Source organism: Pelodiscus sinensis, chromosome 5 (assembly GCF_052426305.1).
Source record: "Pelodiscus sinensis isolate ZL-2025 chromosome 5, ASM5242630v1, whole genome shotgun sequence".
Lineage (NCBI taxonomy): Eukaryota > Metazoa > Chordata > Testudines > Trionychidae > Pelodiscus > Pelodiscus sinensis.
This window is the reverse complement of record NC_143056.1, coordinates 105,827,775-105,851,841: the sequence shown is the minus strand read 5'-3', so window position 1 is coordinate 105,851,841 and position 24,067 is coordinate 105,827,775. Positions and strand designations below refer to the sequence as shown.

Below are 24,067 nucleotides of genomic sequence, written 5' to 3'. Positions count from 1 at the left end.
ACGGGGCACCTCAATCCCTCCCGCCAGGCCTTCAATGCCAGGCTGACCAAGGCCCGCATCGTGGTGGAGGGGGCCTTCGGGCGACTGAAAGCCCGCTTTCGATGCCTCCTCACCCGTCTGGACCTGGCCGAGCACAACATCCCTCTCGTGGTGGCGACATGTTGTGTGCTCCACAATTTGTGTGAGCGAAAGGGGGAGGTTTTCCTGCCAGCCTGGATGGCTGAGGCTGACCACATGGCTGGACACTACAGTCAGTCCCGCACCACCGCCATCCGGGAAGCCCAGCGGGGGGCCATCCGGATCCGGGAAGCCCTGCGGGAGAGCTTCCTGGTGGAGGAGGAGGAGGACTGACCTCTCCCTGCATGCCCCACTGGGGCCTTCTTCCACCCTACCCCCCTTCCCCTTTCCCCTCTCTATCTACTGTAAAATAAAGACACCTGTTTTTGAAACAAAAACGTCTGTTTATTTAACATAACTGGGTGCGGGAAGGGAGGAATGAGGGTTGGAGAGGGGAGGGGGAAACCTGGGACGAGGGAGCTGGAAGGGGAGGGAAGGGAGGAAGGGAAAGGAAAGCTCAGGGGTGGGAGTCCGGCTGCCTCTCCCGTCTCGCCACACTGTGGGTCCGGGCGCGTCGGTGGGAAATGGTTGTGGAGGGGGGGCCAGGAGGGACAGGGGGTGTGGAGGAAGCAGGAGCGGAAGCAGGAGCGGGAGCAGGAGGGGGAGCAGGAGGAGTGGGGGGAGCAGGGGGAGCAGGGGGTGCAGCAGGAGGAGGAAATGGGAAGCGGTCGAGCAGGCTCTGGAGGTGGCCTCGCAGGGCACGGCCCTGCTCCTCCAGGGCCTCCAGACTCCTCTGGCGCAGCCTCAGGTCCTCCTGGACACAGTGGTCCTGGAGACGGAGCTGTTGATCCAGGAACCGGAGGTGCCGCCTCTGGTACTCCTCCTGGTTCCTGGCTGTCCTGCTTGCCCGGGCGCGGGTGGCTGCTGCAGGCGGGGTGGTGTGCCCTGCAGTCCCAGGTGCTGCGGCTGTGGTGCAACAAGACCAGCGGTCAATTTCCCCAGGGGCCCAGGTGTGTGAAACCCAGCTCCCCTCTGCAAGGCCAGGGCCCCTGCAGGATCCCCAGCTGCTGCTCCTTGGTGGGCAAGGCCCAGGCGCACGGTCCCGGGGCTCCCTCTCGCCCCAGCTCCCCGTACACATAAGGGGAACATGAGGGTACTCACAGGTGGACGCCTCCCCGGCCTCAGACGACACAGGTGAGCGGCTCTGTGGGGTGCCTCGGGGGTCCTGGGTCCTGGGCAGGCTGGTGGCAGGCTCCTGGCTCTCAGAGCCCTCTTCCTCCTCCTCCGTCTCCAGGAGCGGTCCCTCTGCCCCGGGGTCAATCACGTCCCGGGGGGCAGGGACGGCATGAGCCCCCAGGAGGTGGTCCAGGGCGTGGAAGTGGGGGCAGGCCTCCGGGTCGGCCCCTGGCTGGCAGGCCCGGGAGTAGGACTGCCGCAAGTCCTTAATTTTGCAGCGGACCTGCTCCCGGCTGCGCTGGTGGCCCCTGGCGGCCAGGCTGGCAGCCATGCGGCCGTAGACGGCCGCGTTCCGGTGGCTAGTGCGGAGATCATGGACATTGGAGGCTTCCCCCCAAACCTCGATGAGGTCCACGATCTCCGCACTTGACCAGGCGGGCGCCCGCCCTTTGCGCCCCCGGGCAGGCTCCTGGGAGCGGCCAGGCTGGTCCTGGGGAGCAGTGGAGGGCTGGAAGCCCTCGGATGGCTGGCTCATCCTGTGGCAGGTGCAGGCTGTGCTGGCACGGCTGCTGGCAGCCTTGCAACTGGCACAAACTGTGTAGCCAGCCCGTGGCCCTTTAAGGGCTCCGGGGCCGGGAGGGGGGCAATAGAGTTTCCCTGGTGTTGGCCAGAGTGGCCACCAGGGAAACCTGGGGAGGGCTAGCCTCCCACTAGTTCGAATTAAGGGTCTACACAGCCCTTAATTCGAACCAACTAGTTTGAACTAGGCTTAATCCTCGTAAAATGAGGTTTACCTAGTTCGAACTAAGCGCTCCGTTAGTTCGAATTAAGTTCGAACTAACGGAGCGCTAGTGTAGCGCCTAGGAAAGTTAGTTCGAACTAACGTCCGTTAGTTCGAACTAACTTTGTAGTGTAGACATACCCATACATACTAATAATGGGGGATTTCAACTATCTTCTGAGTGGCATATGTGTCTCAGAAAATGATGCAGAGAGAAAATTTCTAGACACCATAAATGACTGCTTTCCTGGAACACACAATTGAGAGGCAATTTATTAATTCTATCCTAAACAAACAGAGCACAGATTCTGGTCCAAGAGGCAACCATAACAATTAAATTAAACAACCTTGTAGGGGAAAATGCCAAAGAAACCCATCAAAATAGTATTTAACTTCAAAAAGGGGAACTACACAAAAATGAGGAAGCTAGTTAAACAAATTGCAAGGAACAGTCATATGGGTGAACTGCCTGCAAACCACACAGAGACTTTTTTAAAAGACCATAATAGAGGCTCTAACTGAATATATACCACCCAAATTTAAAAAAAAAGTAAGAACAAAAAACGGCATCAGGGCTAAACAACAGGATACAAGAGGCAGTTAGAGGTAAAGAGACACCCTTTAAAAATTGGAAGTCAGATCCTATTTGGGAAAATAGAAAGGAACATAAACCTTGATAACTAAAGAATAATAAGGCAGAGTGTGACGGGGCGAGGCAGCCCCGCACTGAACTTGCAGGGCCCAGCCAGGGTTACCTGGCTGCAGAGGCCCCTCCCCCACAGCCCTACCGAGCATGCCCGGGCTGTAGCTGTGCTATAAAAGCCTGGGGAAGGACTCAGTCAGGGGAGACAGCTGGAGGAGAAGGACCTGTGCAGGGAGCTCTCACTCAGCTGTTGCTGGGGACTCCAGGAGAGGCCAGAAGGGACATGGAGGTGAGTTGGAGTAACCCAGGGACTGCCTGCTGAGGGGACGCCAGCACAGAGCTTGCAGCAAGCTGGGCAAGTACAGGGGAAGGAACCACGGGGACCAGGTAGGAAGCAGCCCAGGGCAGGAGCAGGAGCTGCCTCTCCCGCCCGGAGACCCTCGGTTCCTTTTCGGCCGGATTGCCCCGCCAAAGGAGCAACCCATTACCCGGTCGCTCGCAGGGCCCTGGGCTGGGACCCGGTGGAGTAGGGTGGGCCCGGGTCCCCCTACCTGGGGTGCGTCCCTGCTACAACCCTGAACTACATTGTGGACTCAGGCCGTAGGGCCTTGGCCTTGCTTAAAGGGCCAGCTATAAACTGCATTGCGATGGTGTTGTGGACTTAGGCCGGAGGGCCTTGGACTTGCTTAAAGGGCCAGTTATAAGGCTGCATTGTGGACTCGGGCCTTGGACTCAAGAGGGCAGGCGGGAGGGGCCCGCCACACGTGGTGGAGAATGTGGGTAGTTTCTTCCCCTGCAACGAGGGGAAGGTAGGGAAACCCACTTAAAGAGGAGAAAAAAAATGGGAGAATAAGAGATGAGGCAGTTTAGAAAGAGGAAGCGCCCCCAGAACTGTAACTATGGGCAGGTGTTGATGGCCGGCCAGAGGGCCCAGAGGTGGGACAAGGCCAAAATTATAGTACCCGTGCGGGTGAATGGAACCCCCACCACTGCCCTGGTGGACTCTGGCTGTAGCCAAACCATTGTCCAGATGGGGGTGGCCGTACGAATGGACCAGCTGGGACCCCCCCCGTACAAATGATGTGTGTTCATAGAGATGTATGGTCCTACGACACAGCCTGGGTGAGGTTGGAAGATGGGCAGCGTGGGGCACACAGGCTAGTGGTGGTGGCCCCGAAGTCGCCCTACCCGGTGATCTTGGGGCGGGACTGGCCTAGGTTTAATTATCTACTACAAGAGGGGAGTGGTCTAAGGGCAAATATTGTCCGGGCACGGCAAGCTTGCTGGGCCCCGCTAAGCCCGCCCCTCAAGGTAGCGGTGGGGGAAGGGGCCTCACAGCACGCTACGCCCGGAGCCCCAGCGGCAAGAACGGGCGGCGCCCCTACAGGTTCTCCACCCCCCCGACCTAGAGCTAGATGGGGACTTACTGGAAGAGCAACGGAACGACCCCATGCTCAGCTGGGCCTGGGAGCAAGCGGTTACATGCCCGGAAGGGGAGGAGCTGGCTTCAGGTCAACCCCAAGGGCCCCGCTTTGAGGTACAGCAGGACCTTCTCTACCGCCTAGTACAGGACCCTCAGACCCAGGATGAGATGCACCAGCTGTTAGTCCCACGCCGTTTCCGCCGGGGCCTGTTACAGTTGGCACACGCAAACCCTTGGGCGGGCCATTTGGGCCGAGAGAAGACCCTGCAGCGAGTGGCGTGATGGTTCTTCTGGCCGGGAATCCACCATGAAGTGTGAGAGTACTGTGCCTCATGCCCCGAGTGCCAGAAGGCTAACCCTGCCAACATTCCCCGGGCCCCGCTGGTGCCGCTACCTATAGTGGGGACACCCTTCGAGCGCATCGGCCTAGACTTGGTGGGGCCATTGGAAAGGAGCCAGACGGGGCATAAGTATATCCTAGTCGTGGTGGACTATGCTACGCGGTATCCGGAGGCCATCCCACTGCGGACAACTACCGCCTGCGTCATTGCTGGCAAGTTGCTGGAAATATTCTCCCAGGTGGGTCTACCCTGGGAGATCCTCACAGACCAGGGGACAAACTTGACGTCGCGACTCATGGCAGAGCTGTGTCGGCTGCTGAACATCCGTGCACTCCAGACCTCTGTCTACCACCCACAGACGGACGGGTTGGTGGAGCGCTTCAACCGCACCTTGAAGTCAATGCTGCGCAAGTTTGTGGAGGATGACGCCTGTCATTGGGATAAGATGCTCCCAGCGCTGATGTTTGCAGTGTGAGAGGTGCCTCAGGCCTCTACAGGGTTCTCGCCCTTCGAGCTCCTGTATGGATGACAACCCAGAAGGGTCCTAGACCTCATCCGAGAGACCTGGGAAGAACAAGAGACCCCCGCCCGAGGCTCCGTACACTACATCCTGCGCTTGCGGGATCGGCTCCGGGAGCTAGGGCATTTGGCCCAAGAGAATCTACGCCGAGCCCAGGAGACCCAGACCACTCGTTACACCTGGGGATCCAGGGCCTGGGCCTTCCAGCCAGGAGACCGGGTACTACTGTTGCTCTGTTCCTCAGAATCCAAGCTGTTAGCAAAATGGCAAGGCCCATTTGAGGTGGTGAGATGGGTGGGTCCAGTGGACTATGCAGTGCGGCTGCCAGGGCGGAGGAAAGAAGTGCAGATATATCATGTAAACCTGCTCAAGGGGTGGAAGGAGTGAGAGGCCCTGATGATCACCCCATACCCTATGGAACCGGAGTTGGGACCATCCGCAGAGGAGGGTCCCACATCCGCACACCTGGACATCAGTCCTGACCTTGAGACCAGACAGCAGGAACAGCTCCGCCGGCTGCTGAGCGGCTTTCCCCAGGTCCTGTCGTCAAAACCTGGCCAGACGAACCTGGCGAGCCACCATATAGCCACCCCCCCCACCTCCCGGGGCAGAGGGTGCGTGACCATCATCGCCTGCTGCCCAGGAAGTTGTGGGACATGGTGTGAAGGGAATTGGACCAGATGCTAGCTCTGGGCATGGTAGAAGAGTCCCGAAGTGACTGGAGGAGCCCCATAGTACTGGTGCCAAAAGCAGATGGGTTGGTCCAGTTTTGTGTGGACTTCAGGAAGGTAAATTCCATCTCCCGCTTCGATGCCTACCCAATGCCACGGGTGGACGAGCTGTTGGAGCGATTAGGGCATGCCAGAGTCCTATCCACCCTTGATTTAACTAAGGGCAACTGGCAAATCCCCCTGACACCAGCATCTCAAGAGAAAACGGCCTTCCCAACCCTGTTTAGACTCTTCCAATTTGCCTTTTGGCCTCCACGGGGCGGCAGCCACTTTCCAGAGGCTCATGAATAAAGTACTGAAGCCACATAATGACTACGCAGCGGCGTATATTGATGATATTATAGTATACAGCCGGAGCTGGACAGAACATCTCCAACATCTGTCCCAAGTGCTGCAGGCGTTAGGGGAGGCTGGCCTCACTGCCAACTCGGCCAAGTGCCACTGGGGATATCCGGAGGTGAGCTATCTCGGCTTTACGGTGGGGAAGGGGCAGCTCTGACCCTTGATAGACAAAGTCCAGGCTCTACAGGAGAGCCCTACGCCTACCACGAAAAGGCAAGTACGACAGTTCCTGGGGCTGGCAGGATACTACCGCCGCTTTATACCCAACTTTGCGACCATCGCAGCACCCCTTACAGACCTCACGAAGAACCCCCGAGAGCACCGTATAGAGTGCGAAGCTGCCTTCCAGACCTTGAAGAAGCAGCTAGCTCAGGGGCCGGTGCTCGTTCAGCCAGACTTCAACAAGCCGTTCCTTTTGCAGACAGATGCCTCCCGAGTAGGACTAGGAGCGGTATTATCCCAGGTGATAGAGGGGGAGGAGCACCCTATCCTATACCTTAGCCGCAAGCTGTTCCCGCGAGAGACTAGGTATTCGACATAGAGCAGGAGGCCCTTGCGGCAAAATGGGCCATAGAGTCCCTAAGGTATTACCTATTGGGGAGCCCATTCACTTTCGTAACTGACCATGCCCCCCAGAGATGGCTCCATGCCATGAAAGACTCAACTGCGCGGGTCATGCGTTGGTACTTATCATTACAACCATTTGCGTTTCAGGTAGTGCATCGGCCTGGAAAAGCCCATACTAACGCAGACTTTTTTTCAAGGACAAGTGAAGATGGGTCGGCCGAGACCCCGTCGCCGACCCTCCTAAGCGGGAGGGTGTGTGACGGGGCAAGGCAGCCCCGCACTGAACCTGCAGGGCCCAGCCAGGGTTACCTGGCTGCAGAGGCCCCTCCCCCACAGCCCTACCGAGCATGCCCGGGCTGTAAAAGCCCGTGGAAGGACTCAGTCAGGGGAGACAGCCGGAGGAGAAGGACCGGTGCAGGGAGCTCCCACTCAGCTGTTGCTGGGGACTCCAGGAGAGGCCGGAAGGGACGTGGAGGCGAGTTGGAGTAGCCCAAGGACTGCCTGCTGAGGGGACGCCAGCACGGAGCTCACAGCAAGCTGGGCAAGTACAGGGGAAGGAACCACAGGGGACCAGGTAGGAAGCAGCCCAGGGCAGGAGCAGGAGCCGCCTCTCCCGCCCAGAGAACCTCGGCGCGTTTCGGCCAGATTGCCCCGCCAAGGGAGTGACCTATTACCCGGTTGCTCGCAGGGCCCTGGGCTGGGACCCGGTGGAGTAGGGTGGGCCCGGGTCCCCCTACCTGGGGTGCGTCCCCGCTACAACCCTGAACTACATTGTGGACTCAGGCCAGAGGGCCTTGGCCTTGCTTAAAGGGCCAGCTATAAGGCTGCATTGTGGACTCGGGCCTTGGACTCAAGACAGCAGGTGGGAGGGGCCCGCCACACAAAGCAAGAAAGAATGTAAAGAGAAATTAGCAAAAGACAGAAAAACTAACCAAAAATTTTCATTAAAAACACTAGAAGCAGGAAGCCTGCCAAGCAATCAGTGCGGGGTACTGGACACTCACGGTGTTATAGGAACACTCGAGGGAAAAGGCTATTGCAGAGAAGCAAGGGAATTCTTTGCTTTGATTGTCATTGCAGAGGACACAGGGGAAGCAGACCATCAACAAGCAAAAACAAAGGCAGAAGTTACCTGGAGCCCAGTGATTCAAAGGCAATGGCAGTGGTGGTGGCTGGGAGCCCTGGACCCTTTAAATCACTGCCAGAGCATTGCCTCATACACTCTGGGAGCACTAGGAGTTGGGCAGAAGGGGATGGGCCAGGGTAGCCAAGGCCCTATACCTTCCAGGACCACAGAGCCGCCCTGCCCCCACAACTTGCCAAGGGTACCACAGATGCTGTCGGTGCACATGAGGGGAATCCAAATACTCAAGACAGTCATTCTAACTGACAAATCAAAAGAACTGTTAGAGTGAGGTATCGATAGAGGAAGTGGGAACAAACTGTTAAATTAAACAGGAATAAGTCACCAGGACCTGATAGTATTCTGAAAGAACTCAAATATGAAACTGCAAAACAGCTAACTATGGCTATCTATGTTTCAGTCATTTGGTACAGAATATAATGTGAGGTTTTTTTAAGAAGGCTCCTGGCAATTATAGGTTGGTAAGTGTAACTTCAATACCAAGCAAACTTGTTGAAACTAAAACTATGAACAAAAAAGCACACAAACAATATAGAATCAAAGAAGATTAGGGATTAAAGAGGCATCAGGAGGTCATCTAGGCCAGTGTTTCTCAACCAGTGGTACGAGAACCCTCAGGGTTACTCGAGAGAAGTCTGGGGGGGTACATCAGCACAACTGAAATTTGGAAAAAACTGAATTTTTGTTTTAAGTTTGACAGCACGTTATTATTTCTGTACCTTTTACACCCAAAAATGTAATTGCCCACCAAGCTATAATTAAGTTATTTAAACAAATGTGTTGCAATGGTAGAAAAAAAACTGTGTCTGAACTCTGTAGGTACTGGGGGTACTTACAATTTTTTAAAGGGGTACTTTATTTAAGAAACACTGTTCTAGGCTAGCCCCCTGCTAGAAGTAGCACCAACCACAACTAAATCATCCCAGCCAGGGCTTTGTCAAGCCAGACCTTAATGTTGGTGAAGAGTCAACATGGCTTTTATAAAGGAAAACTGTAACTCGCCAATCTTAGAAAGCTTTGAGGATCTCAATAAATATGTGGACAAAGGTAATCCACTGTGTATTATGTTCTTGGACTTTCAGAAAGCGTTTGAAAAGGTCCCTAACCAAAGATCCTTAAGCCAAGTAAATAGGCATGGGATAAGAGAGATCATGGATCAGTAACCATTTCAAAAGATAGGAATAGAATAAGGGTAAGAATAAAAGATCATTTTTACAATGGAAATAGGTAAATCGCAAAAATTAATAGAGAAAAAGAGATGAACAGTGTGATGGCAAAATTCAGATGATACTAAATTATTAAAATTAGTTAAGTCCAAAGCTGACTGTGAAAGTTATGAAGGGATCTCACTAACTTGGGTGACTGGGCAACAAAATGGCAGATGAAATTCAATATTTATAAATGCAAAGTAATGTACATTGGAATAAATAATCTTAACCACACATACACATGGATAGGGTTTAAATTAGCTGTTACCATTCAAGAGATAAAAAACAGGACTGTGTAGCACTTTAAAGACTAACAAATGGTTTAATAGGTGATGAGTTTTCGTGGGCCAGACCCACTTCCTCAGATCAAATAGTGGAAGAAAGTAGTCACAACCATATATACCAAAGGATACAATTAAAAAAAATGAACACATATGAAAAAGACAAATCACATTTCAGAACAGAAGGGGGAAGGGAGGGAGGTAAATATCTGTGAGCTAATGATATTAGAGGTGATAATTGGGGAATCTATTTCTCCCACTCAAGAGATAGAATCATAGAACTGGAAGGGACCTCAAGAGGTCCTCACGGCAGTACCAAGCACTGTCTAGATCAGTGGTGGGCAACCTTTTTTTTCAACTGAGCCAAATCTCGCCAAAACCACGATTGAAATTTATTTTGAGAGCCACATTTTTAAACCCGAAAATACATAGGATGGTACACTGTTTTTAGTTTCAATAAGTTTTTATTGAGAATATTCTGCATGCAAGTATGCCTTTTCACCACTCTTGGGTATGTCTACATAAAAAAAGTATGCTTAACTCAAGGGTAGCTAATTTAGGACAAAACAGTGAAGATACAGCAACACAGCATTTAACTCTTATTAGTATACTGTTAAAGTCTATAGGGCAGCCTCAGATGAGCTAGCACTGCTAACCCAAGTTTAAAGCTAAATTGCTGTGCCTTAGTGAGCATGAGTTAAAACCCTTTTCCTCAGCAGTGAACTGTTCTCTTCTGATTCCCCTACATCTCTAATCCTCCATCAATAGGTCTTTCTGAAAATCCTCATCCCCACTCCATCTTTCTGTGGAAGTTGTATAGGGCTCTTCATCTATACCTTATAGCCAAGTAAACTAAATTGCAAAGAAGTTCAACTACCATCTCTATGCTGCCAGCTCAGTATTTCAGATCAGTCTCCCTCTGTCCAAATTCACATCTCAAGCTTGAAATTCCTAACTATAAGGTCACAGAAAGCAAATAAAACCTTAAAATGTTCAGGCTACAGTTACACATCACAAAGCAGCACAAAAGGAACAACCCCCTCCCAGCAGGTCAGTTTTAAATAAACAAAGCTTCCCCAGCAGTATCTGCAATCCAAACATGAGGAAGTGCATTAACTCACTGGAACAATTACAGAAAGGCTACAATAAAAAAAACCAAATCCTGCAACCCAATCGCCCTATTTTCATTGTTCAATTGCAAGAAGTGAGTAACCTCAAGGGTGAAGACTGCACTGGATTTTTAGAGAGCTTCCAGTTTCCAGAATCCCGGCTGTTCTTGTTAACACTTCTTAGAGGTATCTGTGTGTTGTCGGGTCTCTGGCTATCATGATAAGGGACCTTCTGCACTGAGTATCTTTGCACAGGCCCCTCCGAGTGATTACGATAAGAAAGAACTAGTATTTTACAGACTGTTTAATTCACACAGAAAGAAACTTCTTCTCTCATTTCAGACCAAGCAAAAATTCAGAATGAAGCATCGCTAAAATCCACCCCTCTACTCTCCCGGGCCGTTTATCTGCCCAGGAGTGTTTTACACAGGTTCAAACTAAATGCTCCAAAATGCTTAGCATAACGTTCAAAGCGCAACAGCAGCACAGGCCAGCCAGGGTGGGGGTCTCAGCTGAGAAAAGGCTCCGCAACAAAACAAACGAGCTGTGAAGCAAGGAGTGAGACCCGCGAGCAAAGGCAGCCCGCCCCAAGAGACTGGGGTCCCAGCACCAGAGACAGGCAGCTCCGTGTAGAGACCCCAACGCCACCACCCCCCGACCATACAATGCAGACACCCCGACTTCCCGCAACGAAAAGAAGTGTCTGATCTGCCCCTCCTCCACGCGTCCGCACTGTCCTTTCCCGCACCCCGCCCTTCCTGCCACTTCCCCGTCTGCCCTCTCCGTCCCCGCCCGCCTCACTGACCCGCCCCGTCCTCTGCCCCTTCCCAGTGCCCCTGTCTCGTCCACTCCCCCGCCCCGCTGTGCGTCTGGCCGGGCGCCGTGCTGCCCCGGGCGCCATCCCCCCACTGCCCTTGCCCCCTCCTTTCTCCCCACCCGCCCCACTGCCCCTGCCCCCTCCATTCTCCCCCTCCGCCCCTGCCCCCTCCATTCCCCACCCGCCCCACTGCCCCTGCCCCCTCCATTCCCCACCCGCCCCACTGCCCCTGCCCCCTCCATTCCCCACCCGCCCCACTACCCCTGCCCCCTCCATTCTCCACCCGCCCCACTGCCCCTGCCTCCTCCTTTCTCCCCCTCCGCCCCTGCCCCCTCCATTCCCCCCCCCGCCCCACTGCCCTCCTTTCCCCGCCCCTGCCCCCTCCTTCTCCCCCCGCCCCATCTTCCCCTCCGTCCCACGGTTCCTCCACCCGCCACTCTGCCCGGGCGGCGCCCCCCCCGTCCCCGCCTCTAGCCCCCTTCCTTTCCCCCCCCCCCCACTATCTCTATGCCCTCCTATTCCCGCCCCCCCCGTCTCATTGCCCCCCGGCCCGGCACTCACACGAAGCGGCGCTGAGCAGCAGGAGGTGCCGAGAAACACCACCCGGCCCCCTTCCCAGGTGAGGCCCCGCCCCCGGAGCCCCATTGGATCCCGGCCCACGCCCACCCGCCCCCTGCGGCCCCGCCCCACTCCAAATGCGGTTTGAATTGCGGTTTGGTCTAGTAACTAGACTTTTGGGGCGGCCGCCCGAGAGGAGGGAGGGGAGCGGGCGCCCGGCACACAGAAGAGCCGCATTAAAGCGTGTAAAGAGCCGCATGTGGCTCGCGAGCCGCGGGTTGCCGACCACTGGTCTAGATCATCCCTGACAGGTGTCTGTCTAACCTACTCTTAAATATCTCCTGGGATGGAGGTTCTATGACCCCCTTCCTCACTCCCCCAGGGAATTTATTCCAGTGTTTAACCACCCTGACAGGAAGTTTTTCCTAATGTCCAACCTAAACCTCCACTGCTGCAATTTAAGCCCCTTTCTTCTTGCCCTATCCTCAGAGGCCAAGGAGAACAATTTTCCTCCCTCCTCCTTGTAACACCTTTGTAGATATTTAAAAACTATCATGTCCCCTCTCAGTCTTCTCTATTCTAAACTAAACAAGCCCAATTATTTCAACCTTCCCCCAGAGGTCATGTTTTCTAGATCTTTAATCATTGTGTTGCCCTTCTCTGGACCCTCTCCAATTTCTCCACGTCATTCTTGAAATGTGGTACCCAGATCTGGACTCAATACTCCAATCAGCAGAGTAGAGCAGAAGAATGACTTCTCATGTCTTGCTCACAACACTCCTGTTAATGCATCCCAGACTCACGTTTGGTTTTGTATTTTTTTTTGCAACTGTGTCATACTGTTTAACTTGTCGTCCACTATGATCCCTAGATCCCAATCACTTCCAATTCTGTATATGTGAAACTGATTGTTCCTTCCTAAGTGGAGTACTTTGCATTTGTCCTTATTAAATGTAACCCCCTTTTTCCTCCCCGGGTTACTTGGGAGCAGGTCACACACATAGGTGTGCCTGGGCGTCTGATGGTTTTAACCCCAGCGGTGATGTTGTTTAGTTGGGGAAACCCTATCTACCCCCTTGCTGCTGTCCCTTACTCATAAAGAACATATAATGGCGGTGCCTCCACCTGACTGGCCCTGTAACACACTTAGGGTATGTCTACACTACAGCGCTAATTCGAACTAACTTAGTTCGAATTAGTTAATTCAAACTAAGCTAATTCGAACTAACGCATCTAGAACTAAAAACTAGTTCAAATTAGAGTTTTGCTAATTCGAACTAGCGCGTCCACATTAAGTGGACCCTGAAGCGGGGTTAAGGATGGCCGGAAGCAGTGCTGGCAGGGCATCAAAGGAGGACTTAGAGCATGGAGATGCTGTCTCAGGCTAGCCGAGGGCTGTGCTTAAAGGGTCCCGACCCCCACCCCGGACAGACAGTTCTCAGGACTTGCAAAGCAGTCCTGGCTTGGAGTGCCCGGAGTACCCACACTGGGCACATCACAGCACTCGGACATCAGACCAGCTGCACTTGCCACAGACTGCCATCTGAGGAGAGGAGGCAATTGGGGGGCTGCAGGAGAGCTTCCACCCCCAGAAGCCCGCAGAACCAGCCCAGGCCTCCCCATTGGGGGTTCGTGCCCCATTCCTCCCTCACCTCCTTCCACTTACCCTTCCCTAGCCCCTCTTCTTGATGTACAAAATAAAGATAACGTGTCTTCCAAAATGGAATCTGTCTTTATTGAACAAAACTGGGGGAGACTGGGAAAAGGAGGTGGGAGAGGGGAAGAGAGAGGCTGGGAGAGGGGAGGGCAACTAAAATGATCAGGAGTTGGGAACAGGTCCCATATGAAGAGAGGCTAAAGAGACTGGGACTTTTCAGCTTAGAAAAGAGGAGACGGAGGGGGGACAAGATAGAGGTCTCTAAAAGCAGGAGTTGGGTGGAGAGGGTGCATACAGAAAAGTTCTTCATTAGTTCCCGTAATGAAGGACTAGAGAACACCAAAGGAAAGGAATGGGTAGCAGGCTTCAAACTAGTAACAGAAAGTTCTTCTTCACAAAGCAAAGTCAACCTGTGGAACTCCTTGCTGCAGGAGGCTGTGATGGCTAGACCTGGAACAGAGTTTAAAGGGAAGTGAGATCAAGTCATGGAGGTTGGATCCATGGAGTGCTATTAGCCAGGGGGTAGGAGTGGTGTCCCTGCCCAAGGTTTGTGGAAGGCTGGAGAGGGATGGCATGAGACAAATGGCTTGGTCACTGTCTTCAGTCCATCCCCTCCATGGTCCCTAGGGTTGGCCACTGTCGGCAGACAGGCTACTGGCTAGATGGACCTTTGGTCTGACCCAGGACGGCCATTGTAAGCTCAGGGCTCAGGGTCGGGGGTCTCAGTGGACCCCTTTGATTCTCTTGCACACCTGCTCCTGGGTGGCCAGGCTGGCAGCTATCCTGCCCAAGCCGGCCACTTTCCTGTGCCTAGTGCGGAGATCATGGACGAGATCCACGATGTCCACACTAGCCCAGGTGGGTACCCACCTCTTGCGGTCCCGGGCAAGCTCCTGGGAGCTGCCAGCCTGGTCCCGGGAAGAGGGGGAGGGCTGGGGAGGCATTAGGTGGGTAGCTCGATCCGTGCCAGGTGCAGGGTCTGCTGGCTGGGTACTGGCAGGCTTGCACCTGGCACGGGCACCGTAGCCAGCCCGTGCCCCTTTAAGGGCTCCGGGGCCGGGAGGGGGGCAGACGAGTTTCCCTGGTGTTGGCCAGAGTGGCCACCAGGGAAACCTGGGGAGGGCTAGCCTCCCACTAGTCGAATTAAGGAGCTACACACCCCTTAATTCTAACTAGCTAGTTCGAACTAGGCTTAATCCTCATGGAATGAGGATTACCTAGTTCGAACTAAGCGCTCCGTTAGTTCGAATTAAATTCAAACTAACAGAGCACTAGTGTAGCGCCTATGAAAGTTAGTTCGAACTAACGTCTGTTAGTTCGAACTAACTTTGTAGTGTAGACATACTCTTACTGGTGTGCCTTGAGAACCACCAGAAATAAACATATTCCAACAATAAACTGGATCTAACTCCAGAAGAACAATTACAAATAATAAATAATATACATCTAATAGATTGCATTAGAATGAACAACCTTTACTTAACTTAAAGAAACAGGATTTAACAAATTAACAGTGAATAACATCAATTAACAAAGTACACAGAAGTAAAAGTACACCCCTGGACTCAGAGTCCCAGACTCTTGCTTGCATGGGCGCGCTTGCAGAGCTACAGCTATAATGGAGATTCTCTGTAAAAAGTGTGTATGAGGGTCCAAGATAGGCAGCAGCTCTGTCCCAGACAGCACTTGCCCAAAAAGGCCCAATTACTTACAGTCTCATGATGTGCCTACCAGAAGCAGCCTGCTAGATCCCAGTTCCAAAGGCACCCAGTCCCAGTCTATAGCTGCACTCTAACAGATCCTGGACTGGATCAAACTCCTCCACAGCAGCCCGGCTCCCCTTCTGTTCCAAATTCCAAGGGCAGAGTCCCAGACTGCTTGGCCTCTCTTTTCATGAACATGGAGAGACTCCGATCTCTCACACAAGAGTCACTTCCTTCCTGTTTTTCCCAAAGGCTCATGGGAATTGTAGTCTGTGAGGCTAGGTTGCAGCACACAGGGTCTTCCCAGAAAATAAGAAGAGGCACCTTAGTAAGGGGACTACATAAACTTCACCCTGTTTACCACAGACCATTTCTCCAGTTTGTCCAGATCAATTTGAAGTTTGACCCTAACCTCCAAAGCAGTGGTTCCCAACTTTTTTTATACCAGGGGCCAGCGAACTCACTAATAAATATTTGGTGGACCAGATGACACATTTGCATATTCATGATGGTAAATAATGAATTTGCATATTTGCATATTCATTATGGCTATTAATTTTAAGCTGTCGTGTTATTTTGCCCCCCATCTGTCATGAGGATCCTCCAGTCCAAAGCAGCCTCCAGCCCAAAGCATCCACTCGCCCGCCTGCCATGTGATTCCTCCAGTCCCCGACCAACCACAGTAGCTGCCCCCTACCCTCCCACCAGCCACGCAGTTCCTCTGGCCTAGAGCAGCCACTCACCGCCCAGCCATGCAGTTCCTCCAGTGCCAGCCAGGCTTAGTAGCCACTCCCCCCCACCCGCCCACGAGCCACATAGCTCCTCCAGCCCCAGCCAGCCAGAGCAGCCGACCGCCTGCCAGCCAGCCAGCCACGCGGTTCCTCTGGCTGCAGCAGCCCGAGGGTGCCTCCCGCCACACTGCCACGCAGCTTTGCTTAGGAGGTGGGCAGGATAGAAATTTCCTCTGCACACACAAGCATGTAGCTTAGAAAGAACTCTGGCGCCTAGCACGTGGCCCTGCACTGTCACTTGCCAGCCTGGGCGGCTGGGTGCTCTGAGCCCCACTGGAAGGGGAAGGGGAAGTGGAAGAGCAGCTTGTTGCCATGGTTTCCTGAGCTCACCAGGATCGCTGTTGGGGCTGGTGCTTTTGCCAACCCCCCCTCTTCCCTGCAGGCAGAGGTGCCATCACCACAACCACTCCCCCTTGACTCTCAGCTCCCCTCATGAGCTGCAGCCATGGGCCATAGAGATGACTCCACTTATGGGCCTAGAAGGGCCCTTAAGAAGCAAAGACTGGCAGACTTCCTGTTCCATGCATGTGCTCTATGGCTGGATAGTGCTGCTGCTCTGGATCTCCCGAAGCAGCCTGTGCTATGGTTGGGCAGTGTCTTCCCCAGGACTGTGAGGCATAAGACACACCCCTCCCGCCCTCTGTAATTCCCTGCACCCCACACTGCTTATTCCTGCACACACCCAGAGGCCCAGCACAGACCCCTGGAGAACCTGCTTGCTACTCTACTCACCTCGCACTTCTCCAATGGGCAGGGCCAAGGCAGCAGGGCATGGCCTGACAGCGTGCCGCAGTCCAGCAAACAGCACTTAGCAGCCCACTACTGGTCCACAGATGGGCGGTTGGGAACTGCTGCTCCAAAGCACATGCTCCAGCATGGAATTTCCTCAGAACCTGGGGACTCTTCAGCTGACCCCGGGTTCTGCGGAAATGCTGCATGAAGCCTAGGGTCAGCTATGGAGTCCCCAGCTGATCTTGGGCCCCACACGGTACTGCCACTTTGAAACACTGCAGTAGTGTTTCAAAGGGGCAGCACCGCACAGCTGATACAGGGCTCTGTGCGACGCTGCCCCTTTGTAACACTGCCATGGCATTTCAAAGGAGCAGCACGGCACAGAGCCCAGGATCAGCTGTGCGGTGCTGCTGCTTTGAAGTACCCTCTCTTCTCTGCCACCACACCTTTGCTGTCTCTATATTATAATATTATATTCTAGAGGCAGCAAGGGGGGGGAAATCAATTAGTGGACTCAACTATCTGATAAGCATTTGCTTATCGGATAGTTGACTAGTCCTTAACATCCTTAATCTGACTCAATGTGGGCACTCTTCTATTCAAGATAGTAAAAACATCCCAGGCTGGAGAATGCCTGGAATCTCCTTGCTCTGTCAGTTTGGATTTTTCAGTGTGGACAACGTTAAATATTTTTGTGGATGTACATAAGCAAGGCTATCAGATACATTCCTGGTACTGAAAAAGAATGTTTGGTAGGTAAAGGACACTGAAGCAAAACTTTGATCTTTACTGCCAAATAAAAAATTGGGTTCTAGATTTCTTTTAGTCTCCATCTTAGAGAAGAGGCTATCCCCAGTTTTACAGCCTCCATAATGAAATCCACGTGATTAGTTTATTCAACAGAAAATGGCTGAAGGGAATCTCTTTTTGAGCCCCTGCAATGCATATTCTCTCCCACCTCAGCCAAGGGGATAGCTGCTGCTCTCTACTTGTTTGGAGACCAGTGACTGGGTATGGAAATCAAATTACATTCTTGCCCCTTCCATTACCAGACTTAATTATGATCTTCCTTTCTCTAATCCTCTGAGGTCTCTTTCTCCTTTTTCTGTCTATCAATCTTTTGAATCTCTGATCTGTCACTTCACTCATGCTCAACTGCATAATCATCCTTCCATCCTTTCTTGTCGTGCATGCACACAGATACACACACGTACCCTCCCCATACTTGGGATTGAGTAACTTAAGTTATTCACAGAACTGGCACAACTTTCGAAAATTAACAGTACAAAATGATAGTGGGATGTTTGAGACACGCAAGTTCATTGACATTTCCCACTGGCTCTGCTCCCCCAAGACCCACAATGTCATTGTGCTGTGAAAGAGATCACTATCTCTGACTTAGGTGGTGAAAGAGTTTATCCTATATTTAAGTTTCATTTCCTCAGCTCATTGATGTGTACTACCGATGAGTTCATCAGGCACAGATTGTCAAACAGACATGAGTAGAGGCTGAAATAAAAAAAAGATATTGGTCTGACATGATAAATAGCCCTATTTCCTAAGGCTAATCAAGTTCTGAAATCAACGATCATTTAGAGCAGGGGTGGGCCAACAGTCCTCTGCGGGCCGGACCCAGCCCACCAAGCAAGTTGATCTGGCCCAAGGAAGCCCTGCCATTCCCCCCAGTCAGGACCTGAGGACAGAGGGAAGTGCACAAAGTCTCTTCCCACCCTGCGAGGGGCACAGCTCTTCTAAGCACCACACACTCCTTGCAGGATGGGGACAGGCTGGGATGAGACTCTGCACACTCCCATCATACCCAGGCCTATGCAACACCAAATTTTGAAATAGAGCACTGTTCTGAAATGTCTCTCACTGCTCGTAGAATGATATTTACAGGGATATCAGAATAGCGAGCCCATTATATTTCATAATATCAGGCTTGCTCTAAAGATATGGAATAACTATTTTGGGATATATGAAATAGCACTGTAGTGTAAACGTACCCTAATTGCTTTAGTCAGAATTATTGGTTACCTTGAACAATGCTCCAGTGAAAGCTTTATCTTTTTTTGACTTTTATGTTAAAGAGTTTTAGAAATAGTTTCAACTTTTGACTTTACAAATAATGAATTATTAAGAGGTTCATCATAAATGGCAACAAAAATACATTCACTTTACCTTTTCTGAGTTTCCTCATATTCTGTTTTACAGTCATGTTTTTTCTTATTTAAAAGATTCTCTTCTGATCCTTGTCTCTGAAGGAAAAGTGGTTTACAAAATATTTGCCGTCTTCTTTCTAGAGTCCAAGTATATTCTCAGTTCAAAGTGTCTGTGATTCAAAACACAATATATGATCATAAAAAGCTTTGGAATTAAGACTATATTTCATGTCATTCTGTAAATGTTCTTTTTAAATCAAGATTAAAACTATAATGAATAACACAGGATATGTCTAGACTACAAAGATAATTCGAACTAACAGCCGTTAGTTCGAATTAACTTTGATAGGCACTACACATACAAACCGCTAGTTCAAACTTAATTCGAACTAGCAGAGCGCTTAATTCGAACTAGGTAAACCTCATTCTACGAGGACTAACGCCTAGTTCGAATTAAGTAGTTCGAATTAAGGGCTGTGTAGCCACTTAATTCGAACTAGTGGGAGGCTAGCCCACTCTGGGCACCACCAGGGAAACTCTTCTGCCCCCCTCCCGGCCCCGGGCACGGGCTGGCTATGGTGCCCGTGCCAGGTGCAAGCCTGCCAGCACCCAGCCAGCAGACCCTGCACCTGGCACAGCATGAGCCAGCCACCCGCTGACACCCAGCCCTCCGCCTCTTCCCAGGACCAGGCTGGCGGCTCCCAGGAGCCTGCCCAGGTCCGCAAGAGGCGGGCGCCCACCTGGTCTAGTGTGGAGATCGTGGACCTCATCCATGACCTCCGCACTAGGCACAGGAAAGTGGCCATCTAGGGCAGGATAGCTGCCAGCCTGGCCACCCAGGAGCAAGTTTGCATGAAAATCAAGGTGGTCCAGTAAGACCCCGAGCCCTGAGCTTAGAATGGCCGTACTGGGTCAGACCAAAGATCCATCTAGCCCAGTAGCCTGTCTGCCGACAGCGGCCAACACCAGCTACCCCAGAGGGGATGGACCGAAGACAAACGGGAGTTTGGCTGCACTGCGCTGCGGGAGGGGAGGGGAGGGGAAGACTTGGCTTGGCTTGGCTTGGCTTGGCTTGGCTTGGCTTGGCTTGGCTTGGCTTGTCTGGGCCGGGCCGGGCCGGGCCGGGCCGGGCCGGGCCGGGCCGGTGTGCACCACGGGAAGGGGGTTTGGCTCCGGGGCAGGCGCCTGCAGGGGTTGACCGCGCTGCGGGAGGGGGGGGCTTGGCCACTGGGCAGGCTCCCACAGGGGTTTGGCCCTGCCACAGGAGAGGGTGTTTGGCCCAGGGACAAGCTCCCACAGGGGTTTGGCCCCGGGGCAGGCACCTGCAGGAGTTTGGCCCTGCCGCGGGGGGGGAGGGGGGTTGGCCCTGGGGCAGGCGCCTGCAGAGGTTTGGCTGCACTGCGGGAGAAACACGCTGGCTTCCCTCAGGGGCGTGGGGGGGAGAATCCTGGGAGAACTCCTGCACTCCCCTTTACCCCAGACCCTACATCTCAGCCAATCCTGGGAGAACTCCTGCACTCCCCTTTACCCCAGACCCTACATCTCAGCCTATCATACACCGGAACCCCCTGCCCTGAGTCCCTCACATACCCCAACCCAAATTCCTGAACCCTCACATTCAGAAGTCTGTGGCTTACTTAGTACCCTAACCCTACATCTGACCCCAACACTGGGGAACTTCCTAGGAACTTACTCCCCAAGCCAGCATTCTCTTATCCACTTCCTCCTGCATCCAGAATAGTGATAGAAATGTAGCCGTGTTAGTCTGGGGTAGCTGAAGCAAAATGCAGGACAATGTAGCACTTTAAAGACTAACAAGATGGTTTATTAGGTGATGAGCTTTCGTGGGCCAGACCCACTTCCTCAGATCAAATAGTGGAAGAAAGTAGTCACAACCATATATACCAAAGGATACAATTAAAAAAATGAACAAATATGAAAAGGACAATAGATTTCCTCCCAGAGCTTGCACCTCTCACCCCTTGCTGTACACAAATCCCTCATTCCCACCCCAGAGCCTACACATCCTGTCTCAACCCAGTGAGGGTACAGCTAGACTGCAAGAGTTTTTCAGGATTCTGGAGATACTCTTCCAGAAAAACTCTTCTGCATCCAGGGATGCATTTGTTCTTCCACTTCTTTTAGTGGAAGAGCAAACATGATCTTTCGGTCACCCCTATATTCCTCTTTCCATGAGGAATAAGGGGGCTTCCAAAAGAAGGGGTTTTTCTGACATTTGGTCAAGTCTAGACAGGCCAAGTGTTGGAAAAACTTCTTCCTACAGAAGAATTGGGGGGGGGGGGAAAGCAGCAGTGTAAGGGTTGGAGATAGCAAGTGATGGAGAGGAGGTGAACAGAGAGGGCAGGGCTTCAAGGAAGGGGCAGGGCAGTAGATCTTGGCTTGTTCTGTCATTTAAAAAGTGATCTTGGGAGTAAAAAGGTTGGAGACCACTGTGCTAGGTGATACAGAAAGGCAGTAACAATGTGTATATGTCCTTGTTTATTTTTATTTTATTTTGCTTTTCTATGATTTATAAAAAAGGCAGGAAAAGACTTGAAATAAGTTAAGGTGCTTACAATTTTCATTGCATTTAATTTCAGAAATTTAGTTCTTGTCATCCCCTTTTTTCCAATGGAAAACTCTTGACATTTACCACACTGATCCCTTGCTCTGGTTTAGCTGTTTCAATGTCCAAGGGGACTGTACCATACTTAAATTATTTTCCCTACCAATTTAGTTAAATTGGAGCAAGCCTCATTATGGTCAATGTAAGAAATAATATTATGACATAAGAGATATTATCATGCAAAGGAAATCTGATAAACTGAGAAGGAAAATTATTTTGACTTAGAATTATTTAAAACATGTGGGTTTTGTTGAATAAGCAATTGGCAGAAGAGCTGTCTTTGTCAAAATGTCAGCCTTCCCTAACCCATTCATTTAGCTTCTAATGCTCATCTGAAGCTTCTAACGCTCATCTCACAAATGTCTCTAGCAAAACCACACTTTATATTCCCAACATTTCCAAGGTAAAGAAGAAGCAGTATGGAAAACCCCTATTTTTTCCTGTTTCAAGTCATCTTTTTTAAAAAAAAGGTGTTTACTTAAGTTATCATCATAAACTGTACACCTACCATACATTAAGTAAATAACGGTAAATCCTGAAAACCTGAGTGTGATTGAATAAATGAGTTAGGACTTTGAGATCTGTCCCATTAACAGTTTAATTTTTATTTTTCCTTTCATCCAAAGATCTCAAAGCACTTTGCAAATGTTAAACATCAAAATCACCCATATTATCTCAGTTTTTCAGATGGCAAACTAAGGCACAAAGAAATAATAGCCTAAATTTTAAAAAGTGGTCTCTGGTTTTGGAAGTGTAAAACACCCAACAATTGATTTTGAGAGATGTAGTTGCTCCCTAACCCCAGAAAAAAATCACTGGGAACTGTAAGTGCCTTTGAAAGTCTTGTCCTAAATGAATTACATCAAACAACCAAAAAGTGAGTTACCTGAAATCACTAGAAACCTCAGAAAAAAAATTAGGTATATTTGACTTTTGTTAGGGCCACTCTGTTAATTAGTGCCGAGGAGAAGATAAAAACCAGATCCCATTTTTCCTGTCCCTTTCCTCCATCCATTAGACATCCTTCCTCCCAATCTTCTCTTTCCTTTTGACATTTTCCTCCAAGGATTAACTTGAATGAACTGGAATTTCAGCCAAACAATTACAGTCTGATCCAGTTATAAGCAACCAAAAATTAGGTCTTATAATAGGAAGTGTAGGGCAACCTTAATATGTGGTCATAACAACCCAATCATAATAGATATAAACACCTCCTTTTATGCCATCCAGTTATAGTTGTGTCACACTACAAAGTAGCTGGATTCTCAGGAATGAAGGAACTCTTTAGATGTGTTGGAAAAAATCTCAGAAACACATTCAACAACTTTAAAAAAAATCCTAAATAGAACAAATGTTTATTTTAGTTGCTATGGCATTTAATGGTAACATGCAAATTCATTTTAAAGGGTTTTTTTATTCTAATGTGTTTTCTGTTTTTCTCTTAAACAGAAAAGTACATTTTATTATATAAAAGGATAAAGTAACTTACTGAATATACTAATTTTTTCTTTTTATTATAGGAAATATTTTTACTTAAAAGCTAGCTCTGACTCTAATGTTTCCTCCAAATTCCTTGTAGTCAATTAATTCAAAGAAAAATAGCTTCAATTCTTGATCAGAGAAGCCAGAAACTTGGTTGGTGAACAAAAGACTGGGGCACTAAAATTCTTGCTATATCAAGTCAGTTTTGCATTTGCTAAATCTGAGTAACACTGAATTCTGCTATTGCCAGCTCTAAGAATAAGAGTACTTTGTAGTCGAGGTGTGCATGGCAACGCTTTTGTATTGAGAAGAGCCAAAGAAGAAGTAGCAATTAAGAAGCTCATTTTATATTACAACTGACAATTTTAATGGAAAAGTGTGCTATCGCATCTCATGAATATTCAAAGACAGTACACACTTTTGCATAATGTAACTGGTTTAAGTATTAAGGATTACATTTTCTCCTGCATTTTTGCAGCAGGGAGGCATCTCAAATTTGAGTGAAGGTCTCCCAAACAATCTCACTGGGATGGTTTCAGAGGGCCAAACTCATCCTTCATTTATACCCACACAACCTTACCAAACAAAATTCACCACAGGCACCTTTTGCTGCAAAGCCATTTGTAGTCAAAGGAGTTGCACATGCTCACACCAGCAACAGTTTAGTCTCAATTACTTCATTAAGACTACATAAATGTAACTAAGAGCAAAAATTGTTTTAAAGGGTTTTAATATTCCTTAGGCAAAAGTTTGCATTTTCAAAGTGATAACGAAGGTGTTATGAGAAGGCATTGTCGTAAATTGTTAAATTGTTTTTATAAATATTTGTGCAATGCTTTGAAAAATTCAGCCATCAACTATATATTTCAGAACACAAATGTAACAGGAAACACTAGAACTGTGTGTTTCAGGAACTAGGAAATAGTTCGGTACTTATATATTCAGACAATGTGTCTGTTTTCTCTAGTGTTCTGTGACTTACTATTCCAGGACAGTCTAAAATAACAGTTCTAAAATTTGATTTGTCAATTTCACATGCGTTCATTTTTTGATTGTATCACTTTGGTATATATGGTTGTGCCGATTTTCTTCCACATATTGATCTGAGGAAGTGGGTTTGGCCCACGAAAGCTCATCACCTAATAAACCATCTTCTTAGTCTTTAAAGTGGTACATAGTTCTGTCTTTTGTTTCAGCTAGAACAGACTAACATGGC

At 50.4% G+C, this 24,067-nt stretch overlaps 2 protein-coding genes across 14 annotated transcripts in view; both read right to left on the bottom strand.

Annotated features, from left to right (window-relative positions):
* Window positions 1-24,067, bottom strand: part of IRAG1 (inositol 1,4,5-triphosphate receptor associated 1) — a 200,154-nt gene that overhangs the window by 134,139 nt on the left and 41,948 nt on the right. For all 13 annotated transcript variants that reach the window (XM_075927919.2, XM_089778618.1, XM_089778617.1 and 10 more), the window contains one exon: window positions 18,763-18,913. The gene's annotated coding sequence lies outside the window, so the exon portion shown is untranslated. The remainder of the gene's footprint in view (window positions 1-18,762; window positions 18,914-24,067) is intronic.
* Window positions 408-15,834, bottom strand: LOC149524360 (uncharacterized). Its single transcript, XM_089778626.1, has 2 exons — window positions 11,988-15,834; window positions 408-9,536 (listed from the first exon to the last, which is right to left on the bottom strand). The coding sequence occupies exon 2, from the start codon at window positions 1,766-1,768 to the stop codon at window positions 575-577; it is 1,194 nt and encodes a 397-aa protein (XP_089634752.1). The 5' UTR covers window positions 1,769-9,536; window positions 11,988-15,834; the 3' UTR covers window positions 408-574.